This window comes from Choloepus didactylus, chromosome 8 (assembly GCF_015220235.1).
Source record: "Choloepus didactylus isolate mChoDid1 chromosome 8, mChoDid1.pri, whole genome shotgun sequence".
Lineage (NCBI taxonomy): Eukaryota > Metazoa > Chordata > Mammalia > Pilosa > Megalonychidae > Choloepus > Choloepus didactylus.
In genome coordinates this window covers 89,093,440-89,108,798 of record NC_051314.1, presented here as the reverse complement: position 1 = coordinate 89,108,798, position 15,359 = coordinate 89,093,440, and the positions used below count along the sequence as shown (strand labels likewise).

Below are 15,359 nucleotides of genomic sequence, written 5' to 3'. Positions count from 1 at the left end.
GAGTAGGATTCTATTTCTGTTTACAAGAAGCTAGAGGTACCACACTCACATGCAATATATACATACAAGCTATATGCTAATTACTACTTATAAACATTTCTAATACTTTATTTTTACACTTTGTTTTAGGTTATCTGCCTTTAGTTGGCATATAATGTGGATAACATAAGGGAAAAAACCTGCAGCATTAAAATTTAAGAAAACTATCCCTCTTCAGTTGATCTATTTAAAGAGTTTAGTTAAAGATCTCTTTTCAACACAAATACTGAACATACCTATCCTGCAACTAAATAATTTTATGCTGGTGGTCTAGTAAAACGATATTTTAAAATGTTATAAAGAAATAATCTGATTATGTTCTCAACCTCCCTCCATAAAAATAACTTTTTCATATGTTAATGAAGTAGCTTTCTCATGATTACAAAAACTCACAGAAATATAAAAATAATATTACATACATGGTAAAGTATCTAAATTTTAACATTTAGAATTACTTATAAAATAAAATGTTGATCCTTACAAATAAACCTATTTTTATTTTCACAAAAAGATTTATAAATAGTTCACCTGAATACATTTCTCTCATTAATAATTCATCTTATAGTTAACTGAGATACAAAGACAGTCTTTTCCTGTATGATTTTATTTTTTTAAAGCAAAACAAAACATTTTATTTCCAGTAGAAAAATTTACATATGAAAGTCAAAGACAATAATTTCAGTAAAAATGGCAATCAACCACCGTATCTTTTCTTGAGCTCTTCAAGAGAATTATCCTTCCATCCTGATTTGTCTATGTGATTGAATAATACATGTGCAACTGAAATGAAAAAAAAAAAACAATTCTTCATTTTAATCTCCATTTTTTAAACTTAAACGAAACAGGTAAATTAAAGGGAGTAATCTGATCTGCCAAATAAAAACGTCTTACATTTTAAAGCAATAATCATTAGAGGTATTTAAAATTCTCTTCAGATATTTATAAAGCAACAGTAGAATGGAAAATTACAGAGCAATCCAATATTTCTTCCCAGAATATTTTGCTTTAGCAGCATAAAATTTCCCCTACATCCTCAATAACATTAATCTTGGAGACTAAATTTAACTCATTCTGTACTACCTTCAATTTTTTTTGCCCTATCTGTGTAACAAGTATACTTTTATTTATGCAACCTTTTTGTTTACTTATTTCAATTCACTGTTTTTTAAACTTAAATCACTTTTTGGAACCAAAGTTTATATCATTACTATAACTGCAGATTAATACCATCTTTGAAGTCACATTTTCGATGGGCTAGTTATGTATTTTTATAATATGCAGTAAAATAAAAAAACTATTAAAAGTTAAAAAAAAGATATGTCTATGAATCATATAAAATTATCTTTCATACCACCTAGTGGTCCACATTCACTTTGGAAAAGTTATAGTTCATAGGTTTCTCAATGTTAAAACTAGCTAAGAATTTTTATAATAATGGAAATAACAAAAGATAACAATAGCTAATATTTACTGAATGCTTAGTTACATGCCAGGAAGCCATTCAAAGTGCTTTCCATGTTTGCCTTATTGGACAGTGGTGACCCAGCCAAGAAAGTACTACTGGTTAGGCCAGTCTGAAAAGCTAACTCACATTCTTGAGTATACCTTAAACTTATTACAATATAGTGGCAAGAAATTTCTTCATTCAACACATTTATACTGAGAGGTTATTATGTACTAAGCACTGTTCTAGGCCGGAGGATTCACTAGTGAACAAGATGGACAAAGTTCTTGCTCTTCTGGAGCTGGCATTCCATTAGGGAGAGAGAAATAACAAACACATAAATGCATGAAACATTGTCAGCTAGTTAAGTGCTATGAAGAAAACTAAAGCAGGGTAAGAAAAGAGAGGGTGATGGGGGCAAGGGGGCAGTTATTTTAACAAGGGATGGTAAGGAAAGGTCTCTGAGGTGGTGACCGTTAGGGGGAAACAGAACGAAGTCAGGCAGCAAACCAAAGTGAAGGTATGAGGAAAGATACTGTAGATTGAGGAAACAGTCAAATGCAAAGCCCCTGAAGCCAAAGTAAGTTTGGCAGTTTGGCATATTAAAAAAAAAAAAAAAAAAACATTTAGACCAATGTGGTGGGGCAGTGACCAAAAAAAGTGGTAAAAGTTGAGGCTGGAAAAGTAATAAAAAAATAGTAATTTTTTTAGGGAATTTCAAGGAATGTTTTTGGTTAACTAAAGATAAAGCAGGAACTTGTTTAGGTTTAAACATTCACTATTAAAAGCTCTCTAAATTACATGTCCACTTTCCTAAGTACAATGCAAAGAGAATTAGTCTTAATGACTCAGAGTCATCAGTGTCATTGCTTAAAACCTAGATAGAGAAGAAACAAGAAAAGGAGCCCAAAGTATGTTTATCCCAGCAGGTATATGAAAATGGTACACTGAGATTTGCTGTTTTTAAAACTAAAAACTGGTTCTCTCATATTTAATTGATTTTTTTTAAATGATTTTTCTAACCACAGTACATAGTCCAAGACTCTACTTGAAGTTTCTGCATAGTTTGGTTTTGCTTAAATTACGGTTTTCCAAACTGACTCTTTATTCCAAATACTGAAATGTGGAAATAAACAAAGAACATAATTCTTCAAGTTCACCAGCAGTCACTCTTTCTTCCCTAACTACACAATCCAGCCACAATGCACTTCTTTTAATTCTATGAACTCCATTTGCTCACAACTGTTGCACAAATCACACCCTCAATCTAAAACACTCTTCCCCACCCCATCATCTAAGTAATTCCTGCTCTTCTTTGAAGTTTCAACTTAAATTAACTCGAGGAAATTAACTTTCATCTCTCAGAATGGGTTAGACCTCCCCCATAAACCCACTCTGTTATACGTGCCTATGGCAGGAACCTATTATATGTTTCACTATGTGTTCCGACTCAACCGTTATGCTATTACTGCATTTTCAATTAGAAGATCCCAGGCTCTGGAGCCAGACTGCCTGGGCTCAAGTCCTAGGTCGGACTTACTAGCTATGTGATCTTGGGCAAGTTCTTTAACTTTTCTGTGCCTCAGTGTCCTCATACGTAAAACTGGAATGATGATAATAGTACCCACACCTCATAATGTTGTTGTCAGGGTTAAAAAAAAATAATTTTAATTAGAACAGCTTGTACATAGTAAACATTCAATAAATTTTTGCTATCATTCATTGAACGAATAATGGAATATGCAAGAATAAAGAGATATGGAAAGCATTTCTTTCTCAGAACTTACTCTTTTTTTCAGGTTCTGACATAAACATCACTGCCATATCGAACCTTTTCAGTTCAGAAAGTCTTTGTAAGATTTCAAAAATGAGTGACGGTTTCTCTTTCCTGAAATAATCCAAATATAAAAACAAATAATCAACTAAAATTAGCTCACTGAATTCTTTTTACCAACATAATATTTCTAAGTATGCATAAATAAAGTCTTCATTTATTATCTTTTTTCCCTTACAATGTCTATATTTTAAGTGTCCAAATGAAAAGACCCATCAAATAAGTTAACTAAAGAAATTACAATATTTTTAAATGAGAACTTAGCAAAGAGGCTTATTAATCTGTTATAACACTTGTCATTTCCACACCCCACCTTTTTCTACAAAAAAATTAACAGTCCTTTTCCCTCCCACTTAACCACTTCCCTTTTTATTATTTGCACTTATCTCTTTGCAACTTCTAAAAACAAATTGACTAGAAAGCTAATTTTGTTACATACAAGATAATTAATATGATATCAAAGGGAATGAATTTCCCAAGTCATTGGAAATAGCATAGTATTACAATATAAGTGCACGGTATATAATTTTTAATATTCAACTTACTCAATGTAAAAGTCATGTAGAATTTTAATAATTTGGTTGAATACATCTGGATCTAGATTTTTCTGAAACAACTTAGGGTATAAGGATGGTTCAATTTGCTTGAAAAAATATATAGAGAGTTAGGAAATTAAATTATGGCAACATTCATAGGTAACTAATTACATAATATAGCAATTGCTTAGATAAAAATGTAAAGAATACTATGCATTACTAGTTATGAGTAATTATGCAGTCACAGTAAGATGCAAGCATGATGGAAAAATGAAAAATTGTCAAGTCAGACAAAATTTTATGAACAGGAGATGTACATACACTACCCTAAGAAACAGGAGACTTGAGAGAGCACCAGACAGCAAAAAAAAAGTAACTGAAGAATTAAAAAATAGAATTACATGAGGTAATGTATTTGGAAGTAACAGTATACTGTATAAGAGAATGTTACTATTGTTATATTTTAAAGGAACAGCACTGCTAATCTATTATTTGCTGAATTTCATAGGATTTGATTTTTTTCTTAGAGCAAATAAAATATTTTCAAGAGAATGACTGCCTAAATATTTTGAGTATTGGCTGGTACACAGAAAGCACTCCATCTTGAGAGATGAAGGATTAAACTTAAATTATGATATATGAAATTAGGTTATTTTAGACAACAGATTTAACACAGAACATATTTCCAAAGGAGATTATTGAGTTTCCTTGGTTACAGATATTTAAAAATGGTCTAGCTAGGGTGAAGTATGTATCAGACAAGGGATAAAAACACTTTCTACAAGCATATTATACAAAAGCAAACATAGCACCATTATTTAATAGTGACAAAAGAAGTTCTTTGACCTTTTATTTACAATAGACCTACTAGCTTCCACTCTATTACCTTTAAATACTGATACAACATGTCTGGAGAACTTTTCAGTTGTCTGAAATCAGATTCAAGCTGAAATGAGTTTGTAGGAACTGGAGGAAGAGCAGTTGTGATAAATTGAGGTGTTTTTTCTACTTCTATGGAAATCTTCTCACTGAAAGACTGACAAACATCCTGTTTCAAATTGCCTTGAGGTCTGAAAATATTTCAGAGACACTAGTCAAACAATTGGAAAATAACCACAAATAGTCAAAACTCATACAAGGAAACATCAGTAGAGATTTAAAAACTTCTGACTTTATTAATATTGTACCATCTATTTATATTCTACAAGTAGTAAATTCTTTCAGCTAATAATACATGTATATTTTTGGCAAAACAGGTTGTGCACTTGTAAATTTTCACATGCTGGCTATGAAATGACTATTTCATCTCCTAGGCTCCTTGGCCAACTTTTGCGCACATCATTTCTATAAGCTCCAATACTACAACATATACACTCACAACTCAGCCTTTCAGAATCTGAATAATCTGTTTCAAGAAAGATATTCCAAGAAAAAAGAAATGTTTCTCTTAAAACAGTTGCCTGTTTAGTGTTTCCCAAATCTATACTATCACTTTAATTAGAACTACTACTAAAGTTCAAAGTTTAAAAGAAAAAAAACTTTTAGTGGATTTTACTTAATTATTAGGTACAATTAATAGGTTTGTTGAGTAGCAATGCAAGAATATAAAAAGTTTCAGCACCCCAAACTAAACCTAATTAGTCTATATCTTCTATATTCTCATCATTAAAGAAATATGTGTAACTACTTAAAAAAATTTCAAACAAAAAGCAGAAGCCCATAAATAATCTTAAATACCAATGGCTAGGATTCTGGGAAGATGACGGCATAGAAAGAAGTGGAAGACTTAGTCTCCCCCAGAACAATTCATAAATGAACAAAAAACCAGTAAATAACCTGGAATGGTAGCGGGGAAACAAACGTGACAGTACACTCAACTTCCACCGACATGAATTGGGAAGAATGCCCGAGATCACAGCATAAAATCTGTAAGTAAAATTGCGGACCCACGCTGAGAGCCGAGAACCTAGAGCTGGGAGCCCCTCCCTCACAGAAGCCGCGCCGTGCACTCTCTCAGCCCAGCTCCAAGTGAGGTTTTAATAATAACTGCTCAATACAGACAGTAAATCCTCAACAAGCAGACAGACGCCTTTGGTGACAACTGACCTTGGGAGAATCGGGGGAAATATTCTGTCTCTCGCTCTCTCTCTGTGGAGAAAACCTCAGCTGTTTTGAGCCCACAAGGCATTGCAGTAAAGACAGCCTCACACATTCTGCATTCTGAAACGAGCTGAGAGCTCCACGGCACAGCCAAGCGGTCCAGGGCTTCCCTAGAGGGACAGCGCACACTGATGACGTAGCATGGCATCCCCCTCGGCTGAGGGAAGATCGCGGCTGGGAGGGGGGATCTGCTCGGAGAACCCAGGGGCGCTACGCCAAGTCCAGTGGTTTAGGGGACATGGAGAGAGAGCCGCCCTTCCTCCCTGGCCACCCGTGCGCGCGCCCCATATTCAGGGCGGGCGACTCCAGCGGCGCGCCCAGGCTGAGGTCTCCAACTGAACACACAAGAATCATTTCCCCTCACTACGCGAGAACTGACTGGAGGGATATAGGTGGCTCACAGACGCCATCTGCTGGTTACTTAGAGAAAGTGTACGTCACCAAACTGTATCTCTGAAAAATTAGATCGATATCGCTTTTTTTTTGATACAACTTGAAAGAACCCTGTCAAGCAAAACCAGTGCCAAGAGGCCAAAAACAACAGAAAATCTTAATGCATATGATAAAACCAGATGATATGGAGAATCCAGCTCCAAACACACAAATCAAGATTTTGGAAGAAACGTTACTCCTTGCAAATTTAATTAAAGAACTACAATCAAAGAACGAAAACATGGCAAAGGATTTAAAGGACATCAAGAGGACCATGGCCCAGGATATAAGCGCCATAAAAAAGACACTAGAAGAGCATAAAGAAGACATTGCAAGAGTAAATAAAAAAATAGAAGATCTTATGGAAATAAAAGAAACTGTTGGCCAAATTAAAAAGACTCTGGATATTCACAATACAAGACTAGAGGAAGCTGAACAACAACATCTCAGTGTCCTAGAAATCCAAAGAACAGAAAATGAAAGAACAAAAGAAAGAATGGAGACAAAAATTGAAAAAATCGAAATGGATCTCAGGGATAAGATAGATAAAATAAAATGTCCAAACTTAAGACTCATTGGTGTCCCAGAAGGGGAAGAGAAGGGTAAAGGTCTAGAAAGAGTATTCAAAGAAATTGTTGGGGAAAACTTCCCCAACCTTCTACACAATATAAACACACAAAGCATAAATGCCCAGCGAACTCCAAATAGAATAAATCCAAATAAACCCACCCCAAAACATATTCTGATCAGACTGTCAAATACTGAAGAGAAGGAGCAAGTTCTGAAAGCAGCAAGAGAAAAGCAATTCACCACATACACAGGAAACAATATAACACTAAGTAGTGACTACCCAGTGGCCACCATGGAGGCGAGAAGGCAGTGGCATGACATATTTAAAATTCTGAGAGAGAAAAATTTCCAGCCAAGAATACTTTATCCAGCAAAACTCTCCTTCAAATTTGAGGGAGAGCTTAAATTTTTCACAGACAGACAAATGCTGAGACTTTTCTAATAAAAGACCTGCCCTACTTCAGATTCTAAAGGAAGCCCTACCAACAGAGACAAAGAAAGGAGAAAGAGATATAGAGAATTTTAACAGACATATATAGTACCTTACATCCCAAATCACCAGGACACTCATTTTTCTCTAGTGATTACAGATCTTTCTCCAGAAGGGACCATAAGCTGGGACATAAAACAAGCCTCAAGAAATTTAAAAAAAAAAAAAAAAAAATTGAATATACTCAAAGAACATTCTCCAAGCACAATGGAATACAAATAGAAGTCAATAATTTCTCAACTATAACTCCACTATTTACTTCCTACATGATAAAAAATACACAAACTCTAAGGACAAATCACTGGTTTTGAACTCAATGTAAAATATGTAATTTTAGACAACTATATAAAGGTGGGGGAATGAAGGAGTATAGGAACATAGTTTATGTGACCTATTGAAGTGAAGGAGGTATCAAAGAAAAACAAGATTGATAGGGATTTAAGAGGTTAATTTTAAGCCCCACAGTAAACACAAAGATATTATCAGAGAATATAACCATAGAGATGAAATTAGAGTTTGGGTTAAGAGAAATGGGGGAAGGGGCAATGGGAAGTTAAGAAAGGAGTATAGGGTTGCTGTTTGAGGTGAAGGGTAATTTCTAGCAATGGATGGTGGGAAAGAGCATAACATCATTCTAAATGTGATTAATCCCACTAATGGAAGGCTAGGGAGGGGGTAGAATGGGAAGATTTAGGCTGTATATATGTTTCCACAATTGAAAAAAGGAAAAAAAAAAAAAAAAAAAAAAAGACAGTCTAAGTAGACGACAATTGAATGCTAAGGATGAACTTGGATGGGATTGGAGGGTGGAGGACAGGTGGCTCGAAGGGACACAGTTGAGACATAAGGAAAAGGAACTATAGAATGTAAGCATTGTATCATTGTTGAATCTCTTATACTTCTTAGCTGTGCTTAATGGAATTACATATAACAATGTTCTTGTTCATAGGAAGTACATACGTGAATTATAGTGTATGTTCAAGGATGTGTGCAGCTAACTCTCATATGTTCAGAAGACAGAAATATAGGATGGATGATAGGGAGGGAGGGAAAGAAATAGTGATGTGACAGCATGTTAAAGTTGGTGGATTGAGATATCGGGGGGGGTCAGGGTATGATGAAATTCTGTGTATGGGGCTACTATTGTTTTTGCAACTATTCATGTAACTTTGAATTTATTTCAAAAAAAAAAAAAATCAAAAAAAAAAAAAAAAAAAACAAATGGCTAGAAAAATGAAAATGCCTAAATTCTACATTTTGATGAAGTTTCCTTTTAAAAATTAAAAAAATAAAATTGCTAAATTAAAAAGTGAAACATGTATTACAGAATTTAGAAAAGAAAAGGAACAAACAATTTGTTCAAAATTCATTCTTATCAGTTACTTCTAAATACCCTACTATGGTACAGGAATAGTTAGATAGGTCTAACCATTCCTTAAGCAAAATCTGTTACAATACTAAAAAGAAAAAAGAAAATCTAAAAGCTGAAATTGACCAGTTCAAAAAATGATGGTGATGTGTGCAAATCAAAACAATTATTAGTAATATCAATTTTTTAGTGGAATTATCACCATTCTAGATAATTTTCAAATAATAGAAGTATTTCTACTCACGGCAGAGCTGAGATATTAGTGATTTCTTCTATTTTCAATACTTTTGCTTTTGGAATATCACTTGTGGGCAAAAAATCACCTTGGCTTGAATTCTTCTTACTTGTAATGCCTGTGGTTGCTATTACATTTGCTAGATTAATAGGATTACTCTCTGGAACAGCAGCAATAGAGACATCTGGCTCATCAATAGTCTGTATCAAGTTACCAGTTTCTTCAATAATAATCTTCTTCAGTGGTTTCTAAAACAAGTAAAGTCAATTCTTTAAATCCATATATTAAAGGTTTCCTGTTTCGGTGTCACAAGTTGAAATGAAAGGCTGTAGTGTTTTTATACCAATATCACAGTGATAAGTAAATTCTATTTGGTGGCTAAACAGACTTAGGTGTCATCCTCTGTCTGAGAATACAAAGAATAAAAAGGCACTCAAGAGTCTAGATGGGGGAAAGGCATGTATATATAAATAATTATAAGGCAATGGGATATATACTGTACAAGGTAAAAGCACAAAATGCTATGAGAGCACAGAGTAAGAAAGATAAACACTGGTATCAGGGGTGCCTTCAGAGAAAAAGTACAAAGGAATGACAACATGGAAAGGTACAGCATGGCCAGTGGATAGGCGAGAAGTCCAATGGGGCTGGTGTTAGGGGAGGAGTGGTAGCAGACAAAGCCTGAGAGACTGCTTAAAGATAGCTTACAAAGGGATTTGTGTGCCATGTCAAGGAGTTTGGATTTTATCCTAGAGGCAATAAAGTAGAGAAAAAATATATCCAAACAGTAGTATGGTGGGCCAACTGGAGGCAAGCAGAACAAGCCCAGGTAATAACCTGCACTGTTACGACATAGACTACCTAAATACATTCTCAAAATATGTAGCAGATAGACAAAGCCAGCCCAGGATTAAAGATTTGTCAAATAACACTCACAAGGTTGGTAAGAATTAACAATACTGTTTTTCAACTTAATAAAATAAACAGCATTCACGTGGTGATGGTTTGGAACTATGTACTCCAGAAAACATCCTCTTAATCTTCCATTTCTGTGGGTATGAACCCTTGACAAGACCTTTTGACGAGGTTATTTCAGTTAAGGTGTGGCCCAACTGAATCAGCTTGGGTCTTAATCCTATTACTAAAAGCCTTATAGGGAAGGGCACAGATAGAGAGAAAGCCACAGTGACTAGCCAGAAGCTGGAAGTCAAGTGGAAGCAAGAGAAGCCAGGAGAAGCCGCCATGTGCATTGTTGCCATGTCACGGAAAAGCTAAAGAGCCAGGATCGTCAACATTCAGCCCCAGAATACCAAAGTCTTCTGGGAGAAAGCATCACTTTGATGACGCCTTGATTTTGGGCTTCTCCTAGCTTCAAAACAGTGAGCCAATAAATCCCCATTGTTTAAGCCAACCCATTGCATGATATTTGTTTTAGCAGTCCAGAAACTAAAACACTGTTTATTTCAATCATTACAAGTATCAAACATTTTCAGTTACATCATTAAATTTACATACAGTACTCTTTTAAAAAAATGTAATTTTTCACTCTATCATTATACCACTCAAAAAGAAATATACAGAGGGAGTATATTTGCTGTTTTCTGCCATGATGCTCAGAAATAGGAGGATGGTGGGAGGATGCCAAAGTAAAACACAAAAGATACCACCATAGAAAGAAATGATTAAAGAAAATAGAAAAGGTTCAATTTACCTTTTAAAAAGTAAGACTCAGACACATAGAATTTTATTTTGTTTTACATTATAGCTATTTCAAGAGAAAGAAGAGAAAAATTATAATGAGCAGAAAGGAAGAGAGAGAAGGAGAAGGACCAAGAAGAAAGGTAAAGTTTTGACATGGTGAGACAAAAAAATAAAAATTAAATTAAATTAAATTAAAATTAAAACAAAACAAAATGAAATGAGAAATAAGGGATCAGGAAAAACTTTCATTTACTATCATCCAATCCAAGAATCCGAGACACCAACTGACCTGTATCTCTATTCCCACATCTCCACCCAATAACTCTGTATAGAGGTTTGTGAAAAGTACCCCCAGGATGCCATCCCCTGAAGAACAAACTACAGTCTAGCCTCTCATTTGAATAAAGTAACCCTAGACTTCTCTTCCCACTTTCTGTGGGCTTTCTTTCTTTCCTGGCCAAACACTTTCACCAGTCAACAGGTGGTCTCAAAAAATGTAACTGAACAGGACTAACATTTGTTCCACCTGAAACTGCCTTAGCACTTACGGACATTATTTTCTTTGATCCAAACTAATCTGTGAGTTATTCTCCACTTAAAGAGAAAAGGTGACAATCACACAGGAGTTAGGTAACTTGCTAAAGATTTTAAAGCTCATAAGGTAACACAGATGGGGCTCAAATCAAGACATTATACCAACTGCCTACCTTCTATTTTTAAAATAATGTCCACAGGTTTTCATGAAAATGCAATTTTTATTGTTCTCCTTCATACTAGGATTCTGATTTTATTTGTGTTGGATCATATTACAGAATGGTTACTTCCAGAGAAGTGCTCTCATTTCATAGAAGAGTTACGTTTTGTTTTGAGATAGTGCCAAACAAGATCAAAATTCATACCACATTTTCACAATTATTAATTTAAATTGCTTTTTTAAAGTGAAGGAAAAGAAAACCCAACAAACTTATAAAAGTTGTTTATGGTATATTGACTGTGGGATAGTACATATACAGATATTTGATTTATGATATGGCAATGTCTTTATTATTATAGAAAGCAGAACCTAACAAAGGCTTTTTTTAAACTTGTGAATTAATTTTTGTGAAAAAGTTTTATAAAGATGTAAAAGTTTAAATCACATTTAACTAAATTACCTTTATTGAAAATAACAGAATAACAGCAAGTGAATGCAATGTATGAAAATGAATAGAATGTATGGAAAGCAACTAGAATTATGCCTGGCACATAAAACCAATACTGTTCCAGAAAATCCAAGAATAAATGTCACAATGAGAACACTTGTCAATTATTTAACCAGACAAGAAAACAAAATCCTATCTGCTACTAACTGCCAACATGAACTTGGCAAAACACAAACCTTATTTGCCTCCCTTTCTCCCTTTGTAAAAGGATAAAAATACCTGTTCTGAATTCCTTGTAAAATTGTTATTTCTATCAAAGTATTATACATGTATAACAGTAACCTCAAGGTGGCAAGGAGAGGATCATAATCAATGAGAGGCACACAGGGAGATTTTGGAGAGCTGATACTCAATTTTCTGAACTGGTTGGTGGTTTCAGAGATGTTTACTTTGTAACATTTCTTTATACCTACCTTTATACACACACACGCACATATACACACACACACACACAAAACTATGTAAATATTAGAAACTACAATTATAACTATTAGTATGCATATTTAAGGCATTCATATATATGCATTCATTTATATGCCTTACATGAATTCAAATGTAAAGGTTCAGCAAAAGAAAAAGCGTTCAAATCATGCCAGTTATGCTTTCTTCTCCAATTTTGCAGGGAAAAAACTGGCTTTGCTGGGCTTAATAAGAAACAGTACAGAATACCCAAAACAATGTGCACAGCATATTTTTAAGGATAATTTTGCCTATACTAGATTTTTGCCTAAGTGCTTATTTTAAATCTAACTCCTCAAAAGATGCAAGGTTATTATAATAAAAACCCAACCTCAGAAAAGAATGGTAATAAAAATTTAAATATCTGATTATTACAAAATGCAAAAATGCTTCAAATTTCTTTAATATCAGAGAAAATGTAGAAATATTTAAATTTATACCGTTAAACTAAAACACTCCTTTAAAATGTTATCCCAGAACTCTTAAAAATGGCTGAATTTTTCCCTATGTTATTATTTCAATAATTGTGGAAATACTTTTAAAGATTCTAAAAATGGCCCTAGGAAGAGGTTCAACTTCTCTTTTAAAAGTTTATTAATTCGAGAGAGGATCTAAGACGGCGGCATAGAGAGGAGTGGAAGCTAAGTAGTCCCCATGGAACAACTGAAAAAAACCAGAAACAACTAGTAAATCATCCAGAATAACTGCAGGGGGACAAACGTGACCGTCCACTCATCATACACCAACCTGAATTGTGAGGAATGTCTGAGATCACAGCATAAAATCTGTAAGTAAAAACTGCGGATCCAAATTGGGAGACCCCTCCCCCACAGCCCGAGCTACAAAGCCTGGTGGTACCAGAGAGAAGCTTTCTCCCAGCAAGCGAATATAGCTCAGCTGAGCACCAACTGGGGTTTTAATCAGCGAGTGTGAACTGCTCACTACAAGGTACGAATCCCCAACCCAAGTAGGCAGAGGCTTTGGGTGACGACTGACCTTGGAGAGCCAGAGGGTCACCTCGGACTAGCTCTGTTCCTTTTTTGACTCAGTGGAGAAATCCTCAGCCATTTTCAGTTCCCAGTTCTGTGACCCAGACAAGGGTATAGCACAGGCAGAGAGAGACCACTGAAATGCTAATGACCTCCCCCTAGGGGTCTATCTTCTCTAAGAGGAAAGGGGTGGGACCCAGCTCTACTACCTGCCTTTCATTCAGAACTTACACCAGTCAAGAATTATAGGCTAACAGGCACCACCTGCTGGGCAGAAAAGCACAGTGACCAGAGGCATCACAGGGTGCACCAATTTTCTAAGACACCCTCAGGGAAACCGGATACTGAATATTTCTTCCTTCTGGGACCTTAGCCCATTCTGGTCTGGGGAGGCCTGATTGGGGTAACCAAGGAAACCATGCCTAGACAACAGAAAACTACAACCTACACCAAGAAAAATGAGGTTATGGCCTGGTCAGGGGAACAAACTTGCACTTCAACTGTGATGCAGGAATTGAAACAACTAATAATAAGTGAATTCAAAAAGTTTAGGGAAGATACGGCAAAAGAGATGAACCGTATAATGAAAACACAGGACGTACATAAGGTAGAAATTGAAAGTGCAAAAAACCAACTGGCAGAATCTATGGAAATGAAAGGCACAACACAAGAGATGAAAAAAACACTGGAAACATACAACAGCAGATCTCAAGAGGCAGAAGAAAACACTCAGGAACTGGAGAACAAGGCACCTGAAAGCCTACACACAAAAGAACAGATAGAGAAAAGAATGGAAAAATACAAGCAATGTCTCCGGGAACTTAAAGACAAAACGAAAAGCAAGAGTTAATGTGTCGTTGGTGTCCCAGAAGGAGAAGAGAAGGGGAAAGGGGCAGAAGTAATAAGAGAGGAAATAATAAATGAAAATTTCCCATCCCTTATGAAAGACATAAAATTACGGATCCAAGAAGCGCAGCGTACCCCAAACAGAACAGATCTGAATAGGCCTACGCCAAGACACTTAATAATCAGATTATCAAACATCAAAGATAAAGAGAGAATCCTGAAAGCAGCAAGAGAGAAATGATCTATCACATACAAAGGAAGCTTGATAAGAGTATGTGTGGATTTCTCGATAGAAACCATGGAGGTAAGAAGGAAGTGGGGTAATATATTTAAGATACTGAAAGAGAAAAACCACCAACCAAGAATCCTATATCCGGCAAAACTATCCTTCAGATATGAGGGAAAGCTTAAAATATTCTCCGACAAACAGACAATGACCATGTGTGTGAAAAAGAAACCTGCTCTACAGGAAACACTGCAGACCGAAAGGAAAAGACAGGAGTGAGAGGTTTGGAAAACAATTTTGGGAGATAGTAGCACAGCAATGTAAGTACACTGAACAAAGATGACTGTGAATATGGTTGAAAGAGGAAGGCTGGGATCATGTGGACACCAGAACAAAAGACGAGTGATAAAGACTGGGACTGCGTAACTCAGGGAAACCTAGGATGCTCAACGATTGTAACAAAAGGTACAAATATGTTTTTACATGAGGTAGAATAGATGAATGTCAACACTGCAAGGTGTTAAAAATAGGGTGGAATTGGGGGGGGAAATACAATCAATGCAAACTAGAGGCTAGAATTAACAGAAACATTGTATTATGCTTCCTTTAATGTAACAAAAGTAATATATCAAAGCTAAATGCATATGGGGGGTGGGGAATAGGGGAAGGGTATGGGACTCCAGGCATTGGTGATGTCTGACTCTTCATTCTACTTGAGGTTAATGCTGTCTTTTGTCACCTTCTAGCTATCAAGTTTGTTTTTCTCTCTTTCTCTTGCCTTTTTCTTTTGCCTCTCTGTCTTCTTTGACTCTTCTTCCATCTTTGTG

At 35.4% G+C, this 15,359-nt stretch overlaps 1 protein-coding gene across 3 annotated transcripts in view; it reads right to left on the bottom strand.

Moving 5' to 3' along the window:
* Nucleotides 1-564: 564 nt before the first annotated feature.
* The window catches only part of RPAP3 (RNA polymerase II associated protein 3), a 78,597-nt gene continuing 63,802 nt past the window's right edge, over nucleotides 565-15,359 (bottom strand). For 2 of the 3 annotated variants that reach the window (XM_037846059.1, XM_037846060.1), the window contains exons 13-17: nucleotides 9,119-9,357; nucleotides 4,740-4,923; nucleotides 3,863-3,960; nucleotides 3,271-3,371; nucleotides 565-819 (exon numbers count right to left, since the gene is read on the bottom strand). In XM_037846059.1, the coding sequence (XP_037701987.1) occupies nucleotides 734-819; nucleotides 3,271-3,371; nucleotides 3,863-3,960; nucleotides 4,740-4,923; nucleotides 9,119-9,357 (708 nt within the window). In that variant the 3' untranslated portion in view covers nucleotides 565-733. Of the gene's footprint in view, nucleotides 820-3,270; nucleotides 3,372-3,862; nucleotides 3,961-4,739; nucleotides 4,924-9,118; nucleotides 9,358-15,359 lie in introns of those variants that run through there. The other variant, XM_037846061.1, reaches the window with a different exon arrangement.